Raw genomic sequence first — 21,818 nt, forward strand, 5'->3', positions numbered from 1 at the left:
GCGGCGTTCTTTGAGGGATTTATGGGGATTGTAGTTTCAAACCCGGAAGAAAAAACAGGAAGTAGGGAGTGTGCTTTGTTTTTGGAGTGTCCTGAGCTCTCAGAGATGGTTGAGGTGAGAGGATGGGGTGTCTGTGCTGTATGTCTTCTCTGACGTGGGGCTATTCCTTTCTTTCTTGTATTCAGCGTCTGGTTTCGGTATTTCTCTCGTTTTCAGGAGCTGTACATTATTAATTGGCTGCACCAGGTACTGCCCTGCTGCTAAGGATGATGAGTCCTTGTCCATGAATAGGCTAATACTAGAGACAGGTGCAATGGGAACTACAAGTCCCATCATACCTTGCAGTTCCGAAGATATAAAGGGGGTTTTAAGAAAATAAAGCGAAGAAGTGTTGTGTCAGATTCAGGCATTTTACAGACTATAAGAAAATATCAACAATCCCGTCCTGCGCTCCAGTGCAAGATTTTGCGTTTCATTTCCACACCAAGATCTCTGCTTGCTGTCAGTGAACGGTAAAATTGTTTACATCCAGGGCCTGAAAACTACAGTCCTGATACTACTCACGGCTAGAGTTCGCCACAATTGTATCCAGTCTAGACAATCCTCTGCGGACTCCAGGCTGACACATTTGCCTGCACTGATACATTGTAGCAAACTGTCAGGTAAGGAGAGATTTATGCTGGTGATGTGTCTTATCTTACACAAAATTGTCTAGACTGGATATAATTGTAACAAGTCCTCAGCTGTGAGAAATATCAGGTTTGGATGTAAACAATAATATTCAGTTTCAGTGACAGCAAGCAGAGATCTCCTGTGAGAAATTAAAACACAAAATATCTTGTATAACTAGTCATTAAACGGCGATTGCGATTTATTTACTGAGAAATCCTTTTAATGAGTTTTTCCAACGCTTCTAGTAAGTGCGTTAAATCTATTAAAGACGGGCGCCGGTTTCTGGTGCATATTTTTGGTTTACATGTTCATTAGAGATGAGGTGGCGTAAGAAAAATAAGTGTCTAACATGTCTATGGAGTTGTAGCAAATCTATTTTGTCATGTGCGCCATTCTGATACATTTGGCGTCATTTAGGATATTTTCGTCATGCCCCCGACACTATTAATAAATCCCCCCTCCCCCATTGAGTCCCTTACATTGTGAAGTCTATAGGCCACACATCTTCTGTATCCGCCTGCCGCGGTCATTGTACGCCACGTTGTGAACTCTACACCTCTCCTTCCAGATGGAGGAATTAGCCCTGAACCTCGGAGACCTGGACTTGACCTCTGATGACCTCACGCTGGACACGGTGAGCAGTGAGTATCTGACCATTACCCCCATCATCCCGCTATCCTGTCTCTGCTGGCTCCATATTCCTCTACACCCCTGCGGTCCTGATGCCCAGTGCCCCTCTGAAGTTCTATAAATGGGGGGTATAGACTTTGCAATGGGCGTTTCTTCTCAGAGGAGGCTCTTGGGCCGCAGTGTAATTGTTGTACCTGGTGATGGCGTTGTGCGCCACCATGTTTGAAGAATTTTCGCTTTGTTGAATCTATAAACTCCCAAAACAATCCTCCTTATAGTGAAGAACGCCATTATTAGCATGATACCTCGTTGTGTCTCCTCACTTCTGTTCGGTCATCGGGGGGGATGGTGTGGGGGCCCGGTGGGGGCTGCGGTCTCTTCACCTCACATGTCCATTCACATCTATTTCTCACCCATTGACTTCTCTGTTCAGTCCACATTCAGGAGAACCTGGAGGATGCGCTTGTCCAGGAAGCCTTGAAGACGGTGAGTAGGACACAGATGAGACGCAGAGGACGATGATGATGATGATGTTTTGCTGTATAATATAAAGCTGGGCATAGACGGAAAGATTTACCCTCTACCCAACCAGCGTTACGCCATTTTCCACTATCGTGGAAAAAATCTGTGAAAGTTGCCTATTTGCTGCATATACGACAGCGGAGGCAGAAATCCAGATCCATATTACAGAATTTCAGCCTCTATTGACTTATATGTGGCAAATACGGCTTCGAAAAAGAAAATTCTCCACTTAGCGAAACACCAACGAGCTGACTCTTCCCATCTAGTGATAGAATAATTTCCACAGTTTACATAGACATGGCGGGACTTCACGTACAGTCAGATCATTCATATTTATGACCTTTCTACATTGTCCTAGAGATGAGATCCTGTGATCACAGATTTCGGTCGCGTAAAAATGGGGGTGGGGGGATAAATATAGAAATATTCGTCACGTATGAGATAACAGATCTTGTCTGATGACATCACAGCTCACCACTTCTACCCATTGGTTGCTGGTTTTATGTGAATGAAGCTTTATCCAATGATCTGCAACTTTCTAATGTACATTGTATTTCAATCCCTTGCCGTTTTTAAGATCTCTGCTTGCTTGCCAGAGAATGGAAATATGTGACAATGTGCGGATTGATACAGCGTATTCACAAAGTACGGAATAGTATGGCATTACCACAGCCAAATGTGACTTTGCTGCGTGGAACTACATGTGCCACTCTGGGAGTTGTAGTTTCACAGCTGGAGGGCCGCAGGTTGGGCACCACATTGTAACAAAACGCAGCTGCGTAGGTCAGGCTTGTCTCTAGACTTTGAATGTGAGCCATGAATGTTTCCATTCACTGTCAGCAAGCAGGGATCTTGAAAAGGTAAGGAATTAACGCTGAAAGTGTATTATTTTATGTGATTTGTTATCCAATTTATTGTTTTGTAAGTAATTAATTTCTCTTTCTCTGTCCCCCTCTTTTCATCCCTGCGGATCCGCCCTCCACCGCAATTTTGCTCGCTTTCAGGGTGTCGACCTCCGACAATACTCCAAACAAGTGGAGATGGAGCTGCAGCAGATAGAACATGTGTCCATCAAAGACTGTATCCTTTCAATCCTCGCAGGGATAAGCCCGATCCTCCCGCCCTCCCGTGACGTCTTCATTTTTTGTCCGTTTTCCTCAGCTTTTTTGTAGATATTGAGCAAAGTCAGAACATCGCCTCCCTCCATAACCAGATCATCGCCTGTGACGCCATTCTAGAGGTCAGATTCCCCTACAATCACTGCTCTAACTTATGTTTAACTCTTACGAGACAGACAAGAAAAATAATGTCCCTTTAGTCTTCATTATACAAGTAAAACTAATATCTGATAGCTTGAAGTGACAGGCCCAAAGCCTGAGGCTGCACTGCTGAGATAGTCCTATAACAGGTCTCCTGGTTTCTGTCAAATGCTGTGTTGTCATGGAGACCTTGTGTGGATCCAAATCACCAAATCCATAAATATCTACGTCCTTCCTGTCTGAATAGCGGCAGTTATGTGTGTATTTGTGAGGACAATGATGTATGTGGCAATTTGGATCCACACAAGGTCTCCATGACAACGCTGCACCTGACAGAAATCAGAAGTGGACACGCTGTTGTAGGAATCTCTCAGTAGTGCAGCCGGAATCTCTCAGTAGTGCAGCCTCAGGCTTCGGGCCTGTAACTTCAGGTGATCAGATCTCATCAGAGAAGTAAGATATTAAAAAAACAGTTTCCTGGGCAATAGTAAGTTATACGAAACTGAGCTGAATGTTTATTATCCGGTGGAGCCGATCATTCGTGTCAATGTGTCTGCAGCCTCTTTATGGGGCGGTTTCTGCCATGACGTCTCCTTCTTCCTCTGATAATTTGGGTTTTTCACTGACTACATTTGTTGATTTCACAGAGGATGGGCCTCATGCTCGGCGGCTTCCAGTCCGACCTCAGCTCAATCAGCTCAGAGATCCAGTCGCTACAGGAGATGTCACTGGCCATGAACATAAAGCTGAAAAACCGCCAGACGGTCAGGAGTGAGCTGAGTGAGCTGGTCGATGAGCTGATCATTCCCAACACCATGATCAGGTAAGAGCACCCTGCAGAGGAGTGAAGGAATGAGGGGTGACAGCATGGACACACAGAGACAGCCGGTGACAGCGCAGACACCTAGTGGCAGCACAACAGACACCAAGTGACAACACAGAGACCTGGTCATAGTATAGAACAGACATCCAAAGACACCAAGTGACAACACAGACAACCCCAGGCAACCGGTGATAGCACAGAACAGACGCCAAGTGACAATGCAGACAACCCCAGGCACCCGGTGATAGCACAGAACAGACGCCAAGTGACAACACAGACACCCGCGCTTCTCTGTTGCAGTGTAATCCTGGACTTCCCGGTCACAGATCAGCAGTTTGTGGAGCAGTTACAGGAACTGAATAATAAAATTAATTATGTGAAGGAACAAGCGTTCAGGGACACACAGGCCTGCGGAGACGTACAGGACACTCTGCACAAGCTCAAGATAAAGGTTGGTATCCGTGACGACCACTTCTCTGGGCGTGAATATGCCATTAGGTGTGGTTACTGTATTGGGGGCATATTGGGACCCCAAAGAGCATGTCTGGCGGACAGCTGACCTCCCACCGATACCGGCTACAAGAAGTCACTGCAGTAGGTGACGCACATTCAGCTAGTCTCCTACATGGGGGAAAGGACTCATCCAAAATGAACAACCCGAAAATCTTTTCTTCCACAAAGCAGTGGTCCTGAATTTTGGGACTTGCATAATGCTGCTTTAATACATAGATATTGACGGCATCAGTTTATAAATATATTTTTTGTGAAATTGCCATTATAGAAACCCCCTCTATGTATAGATAAGGGGTTCACTATAAAGCTTATTCATCGCTGTCTTTCTTCTACTCTATCTCTCTGTGTAATCCTGCAATTCATGGCTTTACTATCATTCTGTGTTCTGGATTTTAGGCCGTAGCTAAAGTTCGTGAGTTCATTCTGCAAAAGATCTACTCCTTCCGAAAACCTATGACTAATTACCAAATCCCCCAAAATGCACTGCTCAAATACAGGTGAGTTTCAGACCGCACTCAGAAGTGTGATATACAGCTCTCCTTTCCCAGGTTACAACTCTCCCTGGCATTTCATGTGTTTTTAAGAAAAATGCCGCAAAAAAGCTCATCCAAATATGAAAAATTCTCTGTTCTCCTGACTCTTCTGTGTTCAGTTTCTTGCACATGAAGTAGCTATCTGACGTTTATCACTGTCAGCCATAAAAGCTCTCATAGGACTGAATTCTCTGTCACAAAGGGGCTCCGCCTATCCCTCTCTCAGCTCTCCATGGCAGTCAATCACACAAAGGGGCTCCGCCTATCCCTCTCTCAGTTCTCCCTGGCAGTCAATCACACTGAGAGACCCTCCCTCCCCTTCCTCTCACTGTTCAGAGACACGCTAGATTAATCCTGTGCATGTGAATGTTTGTTGGTCCATCGGGGATGTTTCAGACAGAGCAGAGTTTTTACTCTAATTTATAGCGTATCAGGTTATTAGACATCATTTATTTATATATTTTTAAACAAGTTTAAAAGCAAGGCATGCTGGGAAGTGTAGTTCAATGAGGGAGGAAGTAGCTAACTTCTCCTTCTTCTTGGGGTTCAATAGAAATGAATCTAGCTGGAGCCTGGGACATAAATTCATGAAAAGAAAGGTAAAACGGGGGAGTTTTAGAAAACCAATGCAGCAGTTTTATTCTCTATCCTGACACAAAAACTAAAAATTTCCTGAAATTCTTGTCCCGTCTCGCAGCATTTACTGGTCCCTTCCAGGCCGCCCATCACATCTCCCAGTACAGTAGAGTAACGTTCACCAGTCACAGTCACCTCATCTCCCATACAACACGACGCCGTCCTCTACATGGAGGATCAGTCCTTATATACAGATTCTATCTCCCCTGTCCGCAGGTTCTTCTATCAGTTCCTCCTGGGGAACGAGAGGGCTGTCGCTCAGGAAATCCAGGACGAGTATGTGGAGACCATGAGCAAAGTCTATTTATCCTACTTTAAATCTTATACCAGCCGCCTGATGAAAGTGCAGGTGAGGAAGAAATGGGGGAAATGACCCTGGCAGAAAAAAAAATCAAAAAAGAAAACTTTTATAAAATAAGTGTGACAAAATAATTAGTTCTTACTCGTAGCTTTAGGTGGAGTAGACCCCTGTCTCGGCACAGGCGAGTGGTGTTGTCCTGTGTAGTGCGCCTATGGGCTGACTGAAAATGGCTAAACATGGCGTCGGTCACGTGACACATCCCCCACCCCACACACGCGTCATGTGACTAAGTTAGCAGTAGGGTTATATGACATAGGACACATTGATGGGCTTACTGCAGAGGAGGAAACCTGGCGCTGGTCACGTGATCCGTCCTATGTCATGTAACCCTGTTATTAACTGAATACTGGAGGTCACAGGACACATGACAGGGTTAACGTGACCGACGCCATGTTTCGCACTTTTCTGTTAACCCATGGGATGCTCTACACAGGACGGATCCATGGCCGGTGCAGGGACAGGAGTGTTCTGATATATAGTCCAATACAAAATGCTGCCTTGGGAGTATGTGAGTGATTTCGACGTGTTCCCCACCTCCCTCTTTTGGTGCCTCCTTCATTTTGTGGGTTTTATTTCAGTACGAGGAAGTTGCAGAGAAAGACGACTTGATGGGCATTGAAGACACAGCCAAAAAAGATATCCTGCTCCGCGTCCCCTCCAGTCACCCCTGACGCTCAGCCGGCTGCTGCCTTTTTATATATATTTTATATTTATATACTGCACCTCCTCCATGTTGGCTGCTTACCTCCTGTTTATCGTTTTTTTTTCTCTTACGTTTCCATTGTTTCCGGTCGTCTTTTTGTTATTTTATGTTCCTTAACCTTTGACACACGCTTCTTCTCAAAGCCGGCGCTACGGAATAAGAACACTGTGTTTACAGTCGGGAACAGAGCGGCCATTATCAATCCGACTGAGCTAGAGGGTCCGATCATCGTGCCGCACACAGCGCAGAGGGGCGATGTCAGAGTAAGTGGCCCCTGGTTGTCATTATGGGAGATAATGAGGCAGCGGTGACAACCTGGTCGTAGACACTCCATTCTTGTTGGTGGAGCCGCTGTTTGTGCGTGGATATCATTACAATCTGATGGCTATGGGGAGAGGTTCATGGTCCTCCAATGTCTCCCATGGGAGAAACCAGAATTGGACACATTGGGTTTCCATCTGCCCCATCCTATTGATTTACACGAGATAAGCGGTGCCAGAAGTAGCTGGTGGCCTCTTATCTTCCGATTTGAAATGGAATTTCATGAAATGAAATTGAAAAGTCTGATGTTACGAGTCCATAAACAGCATGAGAGAGGCTTGTGAGCAAAACTTAACCTGACATACACGGATAAACTCAGGGGTGGGGAGGTTCCGGATTACTGGACTTTTAATGTTGGATATTTCAATAGCACTTCCCCAAGTTGTCTCCAGTCCCAACAACTGTGTTTGTGACACTTCCCACTGCCAACCCAGTGCTCCAACCATTAACCCCTCGTTCAGACCCTCAGATGCCAGATTAGCAGAAATTCTGGACTATCCGGTATAAATTTACGATATACTGACGGAGGACGGGAGTATGGACAGGAATGTTTTTGAACTTTTCTGGGGGGAGGGGTGTTAGTTTGCTGAGTGTTCCTTCACCCCGTCCTCTCTCTTCAGTACCCGTTTGAGTCTCTGTTTCGCAGTCAGCACTACGCCCTCCTGGATAACAGCTGCCGGGAATTCATCTTCTTGTCTGAGTTCTTCTTGTTGAACGGAATGGCGGCTCAGGATTTGTTCAATATGGTGATGGGCCGGAGTTTATCAATGTTCCTGGTGAGTTCATGCTGATCTTCGGACCTAATAATATTAACCCAATGGGGACCAAATGTTCATAGCAGCCAATCAGGTCTCTGCTTTCATAATCCAAAGGGTCCTAGGAAAATGAGAGCTAGAGTCTGATTGGTTGCGCCACTTTAGATGTCCCCCAATGTTCGTGTTGTTTTTAGTGTCTGATTTGAGTCGATTTGTATGGTATTTAGGCTGATGATTGAGCGGCTGCAATGTGATCTGTGATCTAGAAATGTCTCGTTCTCCATCTCTAGAAACACATCGACTCCTATGTGTCCGACTGCTACGACAGCATCGCCATCTTCCTGTGTATACACATTGTGCTACGATTCAAGGGCATCGCCCAGAGGAGAGACATCCCTGCCATAGACAAGTGAGACATTCACACCTTATTTCAGAGTTCCTATATGATTTAGATATAATGTGTTCTCTTATTTATAGGATGTGTCGTTAAAGGCAATGTCCAACTTTCCAACTTTTTGTGGCCCCAATGCATCTAAAATCAAAAAAAATTAGGTATTGATTTAAAAACATGTCCTACCGTTTTGTGTATGCAGCTCCCCTGCAGACTTGTGTGTTTATGTTTACAAATGACAAACTCTGTGTAGTCTGATCCTGCAGACGTCTCACTCCTGCCCCTCGTCTGGCAGAGAGAAAGGAGTACTAGAGATTCTGTATTATGAATGGAGCCGGACCGGCTGCCGCCAATAATTACTGACGTACTCCTGTGTGACAGGTACTGGGACGCTCTGCTGGACATGTTGTGGCCCCGCTTCCAGTATATCTTGGAGCTGAATATACAGAGTATCCGGAACACGGACCCTCAGAGACTGGGAACACTGGACACAAGGCCGCACTATGTAAGATACTGTGATTGTTATATATTGTGTATTACATCATACGCTATACAAATGTTTTCATTCAGTTTATATTTACTAGGCAGTTTTATAAAATATATTTTCTATCAGTAAGTAATAAGATCACAACGCAAGATTAGTTTAGTCCTGTGTGACCAGAGCTGTCAGCCGCATTCACAATTCTGCAGGCTGTAAAACATTTCCTGCTGGTTCAGTGTCTGCAGAAGCTTGTTCTGATGATTTGCACTCAAAGGCCCTGTTCACACTGAGTTTTTTTGCAGGCAGATTTTCCTCAAAATTCCTTCAGGTCTTTCCTGCCTGTTCTTTTATTTCCGCGTTTTCGCTGCATTTTGTGCCCACGGCCATTAAATCTAATGCAAAAAATGCTCAGAAACGAGCGCCACAGTTTTTTTCTGATTTCAATTGGAGATCGGAGTCGGAAACAACATGATGCTTTTTTTCCACAAGTGGCCGAAACCCACCGGGGAAAAAAAAATTCCTCTGCCTCCCATTGAAATGATTTTTAGTGCTGATTCTGACACTGTTTTTGCATCAAAATCAGCGCCAAAAAACTTTGTGAGAACTGACCCTTAGAAGTGTAATCCTTTTGCTGGATCTGTACATTGATTTGATGTAGAAAAAAATAACTGACCCCCCCTGCATTCTAGGAGCTCAGCTAAGCTGTGTGATTGATAACAAGCTTCTTAACTATTCTCAATAACAATCAGCAGAATAGTGAGTACAGCTCTGGAGTATAGTAAAGGTTGTAACTCAGGATCAGTACAGGATAAGTAATGTAATGTATGTACACAATGACTCCACTAGCAGAATAGTGAGTGCAGCTCCGGAGTATAATACAGGATGTAACTCAGGATCAGTACAGGATAAGTGATGTAATGTATGTACACTGGAGTATAATACAGGATGTAACTCAGGATCAGTACAGGATAAGTAATGTAATGTATGTACACAGTGACTCCACCAGCAGAATAGTGAGTGCAGCTCCGGAGTATAATACAGGATGTAACTCAGGATCAGTACAGGATAAGTGATGTAATGTATGTACACAGTGACCACATCAGCAGAATAGTGAGTGCAGCTCTGGAGTATAATACAGGATATAACATAGGAGCAGTACAGGATAAGTAATGTAATGTATGTACACAGTGACTCCACTAGCAGAATAGTGAGTGCAGCTCTGGAGTATAATACAGGATATAACTCAGGATAAGTACAGGATAAGTAATATAATGTATGTACACAGTGACTCCACCAGCATAATAGTGAGTGCAGCTCTGGAGTATAATACAGGATGTAACTCAGGATCAGTACAGGATAAGTAATGTAATGTATGTACACAGTGACTCCACCAGCAGAATAGTGAGTGCAGCTCCGGAGTATAATACAGGATGTAACTCAGGATCAGTACAGGATAAGTGATGTAATGTATGTACACAGTGACCACATCAGCAGAATAGTGAGTGCAGCTCTGGAGTATAATACAGGATATAACATAGGAGCAGTACAGGATAAGTAATGTAATGTATGTACACAGTGACTCCACTAGCAGAATAGTGAGTGCAGCTCTGGAGTATAATACAGGATATAACTCAGGATAAGTACAGGATAAGTAATATAATGTATGTACACAGTGACTCCACCAGCAGAATAGTGAGTGCAGCTCTGGAGTATAATACAGGATGTAACTCAGGATCAGTAATGTATTTATAAAATGAACATCATTTTACAGTTTATATAGAGGCATAATCTACATAAAACGTTGTCAAGGGTGAACACGTGGTTTAAAGTTCTATGTATCTAAAATATTTTTTCTCTGCCACCCCTTATAGATAACCCGACGTTATGCAGAGTTCTCATCGGCTATTGTTAGTATAAACCAGACGTTTCCAAACGAGAAGACAAACATCCTCTTGGGTCAGCTGCAGGTACCTTCATATAGGGCAGTCTGGATGATGTGACTGTTGTAATAAGGATATAGCAGAACACTTATTTTCTGTGAGACTCATATAGAATATATAGGTGTGGACTGCAGTTATCCTGGTATACAGAAGCTGACAATGAGCACTCCGTGTCCTGACAGAAGGCCGGCATGAGTTAAAGGGGTACTCCCATCCTGGATATTTCCTGTGGATATGCCATAAACGTCCAAGGTGGGAGTAACCCTTTAAAGGCATGGTGTCGCCCCAAAAACATGTTTTTTTTTTAAAATTTAAACATTTAGTGTGTGGGTGATTAAACATTGTTCAAATTTTTTTTATTTTTTTCGCGAGTCAGGAAATATTATAAATTTTTTCAAATTTATAATACTACCCATTTTTGGTCACTAGATGGAGCTGTTTGGAGCTAGTTCCCAAAATTGCAGCATTGCAACATTGGGTTAAAAGCTATCGCTCTAGTGAGCTCTCAGCAATCCCCCCTCCTTTATCCTGGCTAGTGCCGGGATAAACGAGGGGTTTGAAAGGTTTAACCTCCTACACTGTGTGTCGCCATTTTTTGAGGTAACCCACAGTGTAGTAGGTTTACATGCAGTAGTAAACACACACAAACACTAACATACATTGAAATCTCTTACCTGCTCCTGCCGCCGCGGCCCGTCCGCTCCCTTTGCTGCCGCTGTTCCATGTGCACTTGTCCGGAAGCCGCGACCGGAAGTAGTAATATTACTGTCCAGCCGCGACTTCCGGTCCACGGGAAAATGGCGCCGGACGGCGCCAATTTCGAATAGGACTGTGTGGGAGCGGCGCATGCGCAGTTCCCACACAGACGCCGTACACGGCAGTCAATGGGACGGGAGCCGTTCGCAGCCCCTATGGGACTGTGGCTGCCGTATTCCATGTCTGTGTGTGTCGTTAATCGACACACACAGAAATGGAACAAAAAATGGCAGCCCCCATAGGGAAGAAAAAGTGTGAAAATAAGAAACAGTAAAACACAAACACACAAATGAAAATAAACGTTTATATTAAGGCACTAACATCTTTAACATATAAACAAATTATTTGTGATGACACTGTTCCTTTAAGAGAAACGTGAATTCTGGGTCCATAAGAAAAATCTTTTAGGGCAGTATTATCAATTGCATATTATGTTCGGTATTCAGGTAAAGGCTCTAGTGCGGTGGTCTCCAACCTGTGGCTCTCCAGTTCTTGCAAGACTACTACTCCCAGCATCAGCCCTATTAGTCTCAGACTTCAGTTTACTTTTGCGTTATTTCAGGTGGAGGTGGAGAATTTTGTCCTTCGAATGGCAGCTGAATTTTCATCTAGGAAGGAGCAGCTCATCTTCCTGATAAATAATTATGACATGCTGCTCAGTGTCCTCATGGTGAGTGGCGGACTCCGTTACTACACAAGGTTTTAGGACCCCCCCCCCCCCTCATTGCTTTTTTTTTTTCATTGTTTAAAGGAACGAGCGTCTTCAGACAGTAAAGAGGTGGAAAGTTTCCAGCAGCTTCTGACCGCGCGGACTCAGGTCAGTGACTGCACCAGTTCTTTCTGATATTTTACTTTATGGCAATAGGCTGATGTAGCATTTCTACATTAGGAGATTATAGAAGAGCTCCTCTCTCCATCCTTTGGGGGAATGATTTCCTTTGTAAAAGAATCTGAAGCTCTTATTGAGAAGGGGCAGCAGGACAGGCTCCGGAGCGAAGAAGGTGGGTGACGCCACAATACCAACCATGTTTTATTAAGAGATCGACTTCACTGTTGATCGATTTGCTGTCTCCCTCTAGCACGTGTGGCTCTGCTGGTCCGAGGTTTCTCTTCTACGTGGAAACAGGCGGTGGAGACGCTGAGTCAGGATGTCATGAGATCATTCACCAACTTCAAAAATGGCACCAGCATTATACAGGTAAACTTTATACCTGATGAGAGCAGCTGAATGTGCACCTTTTCATTTAAATAAGTACAACATTTTCTACTGAATAATTTTCATAATATATCCTTATAGATGGCTTCACACAGCTATAGCATTAAATTATAAAATTCTTGCTGTCTGCAGCCACCACCAGGGGGAGCTCACCATCAAGATTTATACAGCTTCTTTAGAACTCAATGCATATGTAGTGGGCTCCCCCTACTGGAAGCTGCAAGCAGCCAGAATTTTTACCATGTTACTCTACGGCTGAGTGATGAGAAGCAGGAGATTTGGTGCTCTGACCCGTATAACAATCCGCAGAGCATTTTGAACCTAAAAATTAAATAGGGTTAATAGTTGGATATTCACTTTAGATTTGTTGACCCAGGAATAATGAATTTTGATAGCAATGGTCATCTGGGTTCTTGACATTGATTTATATGGATACAGTGACATTTTTCTCCATTCTCACACCATGATACGGACCCTGCACTCGCACAGCTGTATAGTCCGTCTCTGTGCGGTCTGTTAATTTCTATTGTAAACAATGCATGCGGATCCCCGAGAAATGCTCGTCATGCGGCCGCCCTGCAGCAGCTAAAATGCAGCTATATTACAGCTGACTGAAACTGGTCTAAAGGGTGCGCTCCCAAATGGCGTATTTGCATTTTATTTCCGCAGCATAAACGTACGTTGCGGATTTTTTTTTTCAATGTATGCCTATGGGAGAAAATATTCTGCAACGCAGAAACTAGAGAAATCCGTGTAGAATGTTTTCCCAATAGCACACATTGTAGTACACCACGTGTGAGCGCATTCGCAGGGTACAGTCACATGCAGCAGATTTTATTGCAGAGATTTTCTGAGACTGAAAATTATTTCCATTCATCTGAATGGGGTTATTTCTGCAACAAAACCTGCAGAGTGTGATTGCACCCTAAGAGCACGTTCACACGGCCTTTTCTCAGTAAACGCCCCGAAAAATGGCTAAAAATACGGAGGCTGAATGCCTCCAAACATCTGCCCATTGATGGGAAAAACTGCGTTTCGTTCCCACGGAGCATTTTTTTACGCGGCCGTTTGTAAAAACGGCGTGTAAAAAAAAAACGCCCCGTAAAAAGGAAGTGCATGCCACTTCTTGAGCCATTTTTGATCATAATAGAAAAACAGCTCCAAAAATGGCCTTAAAAAATCGCATAAAAAAACGGCTGAAAATCAGAGGCTGTTTTCCCATGAAAATAGCTCCGTATTTTACAGCCGTTTGCCGTGTGAACTTACCCTAACAGTACATATGGACTGGATCTGCATATACATATTTGAAATGTTCCGTGCTGTAGTGAATACTTAGATGCCAGGTTGTTTATCACGGGCATAAGGGGGGGGGGGGGATCTTATTAACCCTTTAATGACCGCCCACTGTCTCTTGACGGCAGACAGCGCTGGTCCGGAGTCTACGACATCCTTTGGCGTTACTGACGAAGAGGCTGATGAGCGCTGCAGCTCCTGTTCTTAGAGAAGCCTCCTAAGTACGGCCCTTTGATTGCAGCGGTCTGTGACTGCATCATATATAAAGGGGACTCCTCTCTTCGATCGTGTCACCAGGTATCCCTCTGGTGTGATTCGAGAACCTCTCTGCTAGCTGCAGCCCTGAAGCCTAGAAAGGACCCCAGGGCTGTCTGTTCAGTAAGCGTGTGGCTAGGATACACTAATGTTGTCCTAACAGCAGCACGTGTCATAGTAACACAGAAGATAATGTGTAATAAGGAATATGCAAATACATTCTAAATATAAAAAAGTTGTAAAATGGTAATTCCCCTTATGGGATAAAAAAAATTTATAAAATGATTTAGTATAAAATGTATTTTATTGTGAATACCATACATAACAAAAAACTCCACATATCCGGTATCCACACAACTGTAATAACCTGAGGAATTGATTTACCAGGTTATATCGTGTAAAAAAGAAACCAAAATACAATGCCGAAAAATCGCTTTTTTTTTTTTTCTATTCACATCGTACAAAAGAATATCAATTACACAGCAATTTATTTGTTCCTCCAAACTGCGCCAGAAAAAAAACCAACAGTTTCTCCTGCATAAAACAAAGCCTCGTACAGCCGTGTCAATGGAAAAAATCCAGTTCTGGTTGCTTAAATGCAGAGGGGCAAAAAGGAAAAAATGTTGCAGGTCATTAAGGCTCTTTCAGGCCTGGTCATTAAGGGGTTAAAGACTACTAATAAAACATCTCTTCATAGAATGGTCTTCTCCTGTGAGAGGGAGCAGTAGATCGGAGCTTCGCTTCTGATACCAATAGAGCCGCTCACGTTTGAAAATCCAAGTACAGGTTTTAATTTTACTGATTTGTTTCTATCCCACAGGGGGCGCTCACACAGCTGATCCAGTATTATCACCGTTTCCATAAGATTCTATCCCAGCCCCCGCTCAGAAATCTGCCGGTTTGTTCAGAACTAATTAATCTCCACCATCTTATGGTTGAGCTCAAAAAACACAAACCAAACTTCTGAGGTGTCGGCGGTTCATAATAATGTATCATAGGCTCTGCGCTCGTGTGTCGTTGCTGCTCTGTCTCCTGCCGCACAGGATTGGTGCAGAATGTCGTGTAATGTTCTTAAATTAATGTAAAAATATAAATTTGTCCCTAATAAAGTAAAACAATTCCATTTTCAGTCACTTTCATTCTTTACTTTAGGTCAAAAATGGTTTTATGAGACTTTAAAAATCCCTTTATGTAAGTAAAAGGATCTTTAAAGTCCCATCTGTCTTTACGTTTCGGCCATAGTAACGGTGGCCAATCACTGCTACAATTGACAAACGATAACGGGCAGATTTGTGTTCTGTTCTATATGGATTACCCCTGGACACTCTGCGTTCATCACCTCTTATAAGAGGGGGGGGGGGGGGGGAATCTGTCATCTGTTCAAGAAAATCATACACAACAACATTTAGACTCGGTAGAGAAAGTATATATTGCTGCCGCTGCTGCCGCTGTCATCTTTTTCCTAAACACAAAAAAAGCAAAGAAAATTCTAAAAAGTAAATGTTCTAGTATAAAATCTATTACAATCTTAGGAAAATACCAGCAGAATATAGTATATGTCATATAAATAAATGGGATCCCACACAACAAACAAGGAGCACAATGGATGATGATGATGACGACTCATGCCGCTGAGGAAATACAAGTGTAATGTGTGGTGGATGATCAGGCGGATCGCTGTATTGACACTTATAATGCAGATTTGGGGAAGCAAAGCTGTCGCAGGGTAGAATCCTACCGATGGCACAGCGTGGCGGGTCCGTCACGTGGCTCTGCTTCTTTGTGCTCCTTCACCAGGGTTGGCTGTAATGGGGTCAGTCACGCCCTCCTCTGTGCAGCGTCACGGTGCTGGGGTGGCCTCCTTTTTACCCTAGGTCTCTTACCCAGTATGTTGCACACTCCCAGAAACACTAGTCTTATTTTTTTCCAGTCCATCTCCCAACACTGCCTGGGAGTCACCCGTTACTTCTGCTCCTTGGTTGGTGCATAATATAACTCCAGGGGTTTGCTCACCTTCCAATACTTCTCATTAACCAGCTCAAGTGTTAACGAACCATTCAGAGTCTGAGGATGAGAGGGGAAAATAAAAAGTGAAGGTTTACCTTTAAAGGGTTATTCCCATATCGCACATTTATGGGATATCTACCAGATATGCCATAAGTGTGAGAGGGGCGAGACCCAGCTCTGGGACCCGCCCCTATGTGGAGAATAAAGGCTGGGTTCACACACCCTATTTACGGACATAATTTGGGCGTTTTAGCCTCGAATTACGTCCGAGAAGACGGCTCCAAAGCGTCGGCAAACATCTGCCCATTCATATGAATGGGTTTTACGATGTTCTGTGCCGACGGTCATTTTTTTTACGCACCGCTGTCAAAAGACGGCGCGTCAAAGAAGTACCTGTTACTTCCTGAGACGTAATTGGAGCCGGTTTCCATTGACACCATGGAAAAACCGCTCCAATTACGTCCGCGGGACGCAGCGAAAAAGCGCCTCAACATGCCATTACGTCTGAAATTTCTGAGAAGTTTTCTCCTGAAAACTGCTCCGTAATTTCAGCCGTAACGGAGGCTGCCGTGTGAACATACCCTGAGGGTTCCCCGACCCACATGCGGAGGTGGCTGCTGCCCACTGGATCCAGGCAGAGGAGGAATGTTGAGGAGGCCACGCATGTGCACAACTCCCTCCAATCTGTTCTATAGGAGTTAAAGAAATAGCCAAGCAAGTACTGCTGGGCTGTTTCAGTAACTCCCATAAAACAGAATTTAAAGAGACACGTGCATGCGTGACCACCTCACCAGGTGGGAAGGGGGTTGGGTGACCCCTTTTATCGATATAGGTGTGAAATGTCCGAGATGGGAATAACCCTTTAACCTCTTGCTGACCTGAGCAGTAGAATACCACCAGCAGCAATGCACCCCCGCTCTGGGATAAACGATTATCTTAAATCTCAACTTTAAACATCTCGTCAGAGGATACATCTTCATAGACTGTTGCACATAGTTTCCTTAGCTTGACTTTTATATTTCATTCACATCCAAAGCTGCGTTTACATTTCTACTCTCTCCGATTTTATACAGAGGGACACATAATATGGTTTGGGATGTTCAATCGCATGTCGTATTACTGAGGATTTTTCCCATAGGAGTATTGATCAGCTGCGCTACGAGTCAGTGCTCTACAGAACTGCAATGTGCACAAGACTGAAAAATTACCAGACAAATTTGTTCTTTTGCTGTGGCGGAAAATGGAGAAGAAGCCATCATGATAAGTAAAGCACGGGTACCCAACGTTATGTGTCGATTTTTGCCTCATCCAGATGGGCGCATTGTACACGTGTTTACCAGTCGGTGTTCTGGATTTTACATACTACAAGTTCTAGGCGTTACATCCAGCGGACTGTTAAACACGGGTACAATACGCCAGTCTGAATGAGACTTTAGTCTGTTTACGTCTTTGAAGAATTTGTACATTTCAGTACGATGCTATTTGCAGTTGCGACGCTTCTTGTGATTACTGGACCTGCACATCCTCCCTATACAGAATATGAATGATCCGCACTGTATGTACTCACGGTGTACTGTCCTCCTGCAGCCCCTGCACAGATATATATTGTATACTGCTTCTCGCTGACTTCCCCCAGAGTTACTCCATCTGCTCCACCTCTCTGAGCTTGTTCCTCCAGAGCGATGCGAAGTGCCAGATATTTGGAAAGATGATCCACTGTGGCATTCGCTGTGGTCTTCACAAACCTGAAAGAAGGAAAAGTGGTCAAAACTTGCAAATCTGAGCCACGTCCTCCTCTCAGGACCCTGAAATCTCAATAGGAAAAGAGCTGCATCATTCAGAGCATCAATGAACCTCAAGTTTCGGCTGAATGTGCGCTGGAATTACCACAAAAAAATTATATAGTCTCATGTACAGCACTTAATGGCCTTTTATCTTTATTAAAAAGATGGGGTCACCAGAATGACCCCCCTATATATAATGGCATCTGCGAACATTAGCACATGTGTCATGTTTATTACTGGGCCTGGCACTGCAAGGGAACTGTTTAATAGAAACAAATGCAAACCCCATAACATACTGATCAGAGCAAAGGAAAGTTTATTACCATATTTTTTACTTTAAAACCAGAGCCTTTTTCCCCCCATGTCCTACAACCCTTATAACTATACTCCAAGCTCGGAGGCGTCACCTGGTTTGGCTGTAGCCATCCTTCTCCACCAGTAGAGGATGGGCCCTGAATACCAGCTCAATCTCACTGCCAGGTTCGCCTACTCCTTGTGGATCCGGACTCCTCACCCCGCCCTCGTGTGACATGTCTGGCTCTGCCCCAGAATCCTCCGAGGCTCGGGATCTCTTTCGGCTTGGCCCTGCTGCTTGGTTGCTGTGCACAGACGGATTGCTGACATGTGAGCGGCTGTCACAATTGTCTTCTCCACCGCTGAACGTTGTGTTGTCCGATTCTTGATGGTTTTTCCGGACTCGCTGCGCCCTAATAATGGAAAGGGAGAACGTTCTAAATGTATAGATATATCTCATGGCCTCCTCTGTGCTCTCCTGGTCAGGTCATTATGGTTCTACCTGTTCATTGCTTGCATTTTAAGGCCCTCCTCGATGCTGCTGCTCAGTGCCTGCTGGTTGTGAAGCCGGCTCAGCTTTGCCAGGACTCGGTCCTGATGTGCCTCATACTCGTCTCTGCTGGGGTAGATCTTGGAAATTAAAGCATCAAAATTTGGGTCCGGGCGGAGAGAACGTTTAGAAACCAGCTTCTTCCTGCATGTGGGGCATTCTTTATTCCTAGAAAGAAAAAAAAAAGTCAAAATGATCATAGGTTTTGTTCCTGACATTGTACATTCCTAAAAGGTCCATAAAATGCACATTACAGCCCCATTCAAGCCTATGGATGCACCATTAACATTCAGAGATCTTTAGAGATTTCCCAAGTAAAAGCTGAACCGGAGGGGCCACCACTAATGTGATTATCGGATTAGTCTGTCATGCTAGAAATTTTGGAATATTAAAGAGGTTGTCCACTACCGGAGAACTGATGACCCATCCACAGGAAAGGTCATCAGTATATCATCGGTGCGGGTCTGACACCCGGACCCCGCACCGATCAGCTACTCCAGTGGCCTGCGAGCACTGGATGTCATTGCACAGTATGCGATGTACAGAGCTGGAAGCAGTTGGCTCTGTACATTGCAAAGCGGCCGTGAAGCAGAACTGCAGCTCTGCTCCTATTCACTTGAACATTGTAGCTCGTCCACTATTCTGTGACCGGAGCCAACTGCTTCCGCCATGTACGTTCGGTGCCCGGAAGCAGCTGGAGTGGCTGATCGGTGCGGGATCCAGGCGGATAACCGGTGGATAGGTTATCAGTTGTCCGGTAGTGGAAAACCCCTTGAGAGAAAGGACATTTATGGCACGTTCCTTGGGGCATGCCATAAATGTCTGATAGACGGGACCTCTGCCCATCAGGGTTCATGTCTTCGGTGCACTTTTAAGACCAGCAGATCCTGGCTACAAAGGAGAAGAAGCACCAGAACCACCACCTATCAGACATTTATTGCATATCCAAGGGATGATGTCAGAAGGGGCGCCTCTTAGCGTTGATCTCGGGTGGTTACAGCCACCTTTACTAGTTTCTATAAGGTACAGCCAGGAATAATGAAAACATAATACACAATCTAACCTAATAATAGCAAACAAAGGAGCTGTGCAGCCTTCACCCCAGGAATACTAAGATGCTGCTAGTACAATGGCGTCTATAAGCTACACAGCAGAACGCTCCTCTACAGCGTCTGTGGTCCAGTCATACTGACCCGCTGCGCAGCGCAGTGACGATACAGTCCGAGCAAAATCGATGCAGACATTCTTTGGTTGTCATTGTGTTCTTCAGCATGTCCAGGCAGATGGGGCACATGAGCTCACTGTGGAGGCTCCGAGGGGACACTGCAATCTCTGTACCGTCCATGATGGCTTCCTACAGACACAGCGGTGACCATTAACAGACATCCAGAAAATGAGAACCTACAACTCTCTACCCGCCAGTGCCATACCTGCGGGATACGGTGCAGCTCGTACAGACTGAGCTCCCACGTCTTGCTGGAGCACTGCGCACTCACTGGAGTCGCCATCGTGTCGCCGGCCTATGAGAGGAGAAAAGAAAATGTATAACGGAAGGGTCCAAATATTAAGCTAATAAGGAGCAGCAGTAATAAGTGGATACAGAAGAGGAAATCCACAATATGGTGGAGATATCAGCAGCGGAAACGAGGGGGCAAACTAACTCAGTCGTCTATGTTCTTCTAAGAAGGACCGCTTTAGATTTCCAGTCCCTAAAAATTGTTGGCCTATCCTCAGTATAAGCCATCATTAGATGATCGGTCGGGGTCCCGAGACCACTGTCAATCAGCTGTTTTGAAGGGGGTGCGGCGCTCGTACGGGGTCCCGTGACATCTGTTGTGTCAAGCAAAGTGACAGCAGTCAGCCAGCGCTCTCAGCAGTTCCAGTAACTCAGATAGAATTTAATAGGGAGCAGTGTGCACAATGGGGGTCACGGACCACCCACCTTTTGGAGCCCCAAAAATGTATGCTGAAAATTGCTATAACTTCCTAAAATACCTTGTGTTTCAATTCCTCCTCATTTTCAACATCCCTACTTGCTGTCATTGAATGTGTACATGATTGTTTACATCCGGAGGCCGTAGTGATCGAATACAGAACACACAGCTTTGTTACAATTGTATCCAGACCAGATGAGCAGCACACATCTGTCTCTGGCCTGTTTATTACAATGTATCAGTTTGGAGATCGGACTGTTTGGGGATTGGATACATTGTATCAATCCCTCAGCTGTCGGTGCACCTACATATAATATACAACTCACGGACTTAGAGGAAATTCCCAGACAATTGTGGTTAAATACAAAACCTGAAGCTTAGGGGCCCCACTGCTCAATCTGTACAGGGGGCCCCAACCTTCATCGTTTATATATAGTCCTGCTCTATTATGCAGCAGAGACGGTCTGGTGGTTTTTGTATGTGACAGAACTACAACTCTCAGCAAACTCCTCCACCTGGCCGAGAGTTTCCGTTTGATGTTGTACTACAAATCCCAGCATGCACCGTTTTGGATACACTAAACTGTTCTCCAGTCAAGAGACAATGTTACAGGCTGGAGCTCCACAGTTTTTTTTACAAGTCCTCCAGAGGACAAAACACCTGGAGATTATAGTCCGACAACAGCCTCCTCTGTCATATTCATTCAGGCTGTAATTAGCACCGCCCAGTCCCATCCCGGTTACTTACGTCACCTAAACCCCGGTGCTCGGAAAAAAAAAAAAAAGAAAAAAAAGACAGAAAAACAGGAAACGTTACCTGCTTCCGGTCATACATCACTTCCGGTGAGCGGTGGTAGGTTTTTACCGAGACCTGGCAGCGGTGGACCTAGAAACCCCGCCTACCGGACGAGATGAGCCAATCAGCGCTTCGGCAAGGCCAGCCTCATAGTTCCCGCCTACTACACGCTGTTCTCTATGACTGTCCAATCAGAAGATTCCATCACTGCGTGAAAGCCCCGCCCCTCATATAAAAGGAAAACAATGAGGAGAACGTCTTCGTTCTTGTTGTGGATTTGGTCCCTGTGTGCTTCATCTTGATAATCCACCCGCGATAATATCCACTGTTCTCTCCACACAATATTCTGACAAAATAAAGATTGAAGTAAAGTGTGAAAAAAAAAATAGAGGTC

At 44.7% G+C, this 21,818-nt stretch overlaps 2 protein-coding genes across 3 annotated transcripts; one reads left to right on the forward strand and one right to left on the reverse strand.

The window, feature by feature from the left end:
* Positions 1-23: 23 nt before the first annotated feature.
* Positions 24-15,189, forward strand: VPS52 (VPS52 subunit of GARP complex). Its single transcript, XM_075836486.1, has 20 exons — positions 24-114; positions 1,241-1,313; positions 1,736-1,788; positions 2,829-2,904; positions 2,997-3,064; positions 3,731-3,906; positions 4,207-4,357; positions 4,816-4,916; positions 5,805-5,937; positions 6,528-6,585; positions 6,782-6,915; positions 7,594-7,749; positions 8,019-8,137; positions 8,501-8,624; positions 10,472-10,567; positions 11,859-11,966; positions 12,048-12,113; positions 12,186-12,297; positions 12,376-12,494; positions 14,881-15,189. Exons 1-20 carry the CDS (start codon positions 106-108, stop codon positions 15,025-15,027), a joined length of 2,079 nt encoding a protein of 692 aa, XP_075692601.1. The 5' UTR covers positions 24-105; the 3' UTR covers positions 15,028-15,189.
* On the reverse strand, positions 14,346-21,541 carry RING1 (ring finger protein 1). Of its 2 annotated transcripts, none has more exons than XM_075836498.1 (7): positions 21,446-21,541; positions 20,126-20,215; positions 19,889-20,049; positions 18,648-18,863; positions 18,259-18,558; positions 17,635-17,812; positions 14,346-16,124 (listed from the first exon to the last, which is right to left on the reverse strand). In XM_075836498.1, the coding sequence occupies exons 1-7, from the start codon at positions 21,461-21,463 to the stop codon at positions 16,023-16,025; spliced, it is 1,065 nt and encodes a 354-aa protein (XP_075692613.1). In that variant the 5' UTR covers positions 21,464-21,541; the 3' UTR covers positions 14,346-16,022. The 2 variants fall into 2 exon arrangements, with proteins under 2 accessions (XP_075692613.1, XP_075692614.1); XM_075836499.1 differs by lacking the exon at positions 21,446-21,541 and adding an exon at positions 21,377-21,435.
* Between the last annotated feature and the right edge of the window lie 277 nt (positions 21,542-21,818).

Source organism: Rhinoderma darwinii, chromosome 8 (genome assembly GCF_050947455.1).
Source record: "Rhinoderma darwinii isolate aRhiDar2 chromosome 8, aRhiDar2.hap1, whole genome shotgun sequence".
NCBI lineage: Eukaryota > Metazoa > Chordata > Amphibia > Anura > Rhinodermatidae > Rhinoderma > Rhinoderma darwinii.

What these genes read in the sequence shown, in the direction of transcription:
- VPS52 (XM_075836486.1), top strand. An exon ending in TGCTGCTCAGTGTCCTCATG is followed by an intron (nt 11,967 to 12,047) that starts GTGAGTGGCGGA and finishes CATTGTTTAAAG; the next exon opens with GAACGAGCGTCTTCAGACAG. An exon ending in CAGGCTCCGGAGCGAAGAAG is followed by an intron (nt 12,298 to 12,375) that starts GTGGGTGACGCC and finishes GTCTCCCTCTAG; the next exon opens with CACGTGTGGCTCTGCTGGTC.
- RING1 (XM_075836498.1), bottom strand. An exon ending in AAAATGCAAGCAATGAACAG is followed by an intron (nt 18,559 to 18,647) that starts GTAGAACCATAA and finishes TTCCATTATTAG; the next exon opens with GGCGCAGCGAGTCCGGAAAA. An exon ending in GATGGCTACAGCCAAACCAG is followed by an intron (nt 17,813 to 18,258) that starts GTGACGCCTCCG and finishes TCCTTCTTTCAG; the next exon opens with GTTTGTGAAGACCACAGCGA.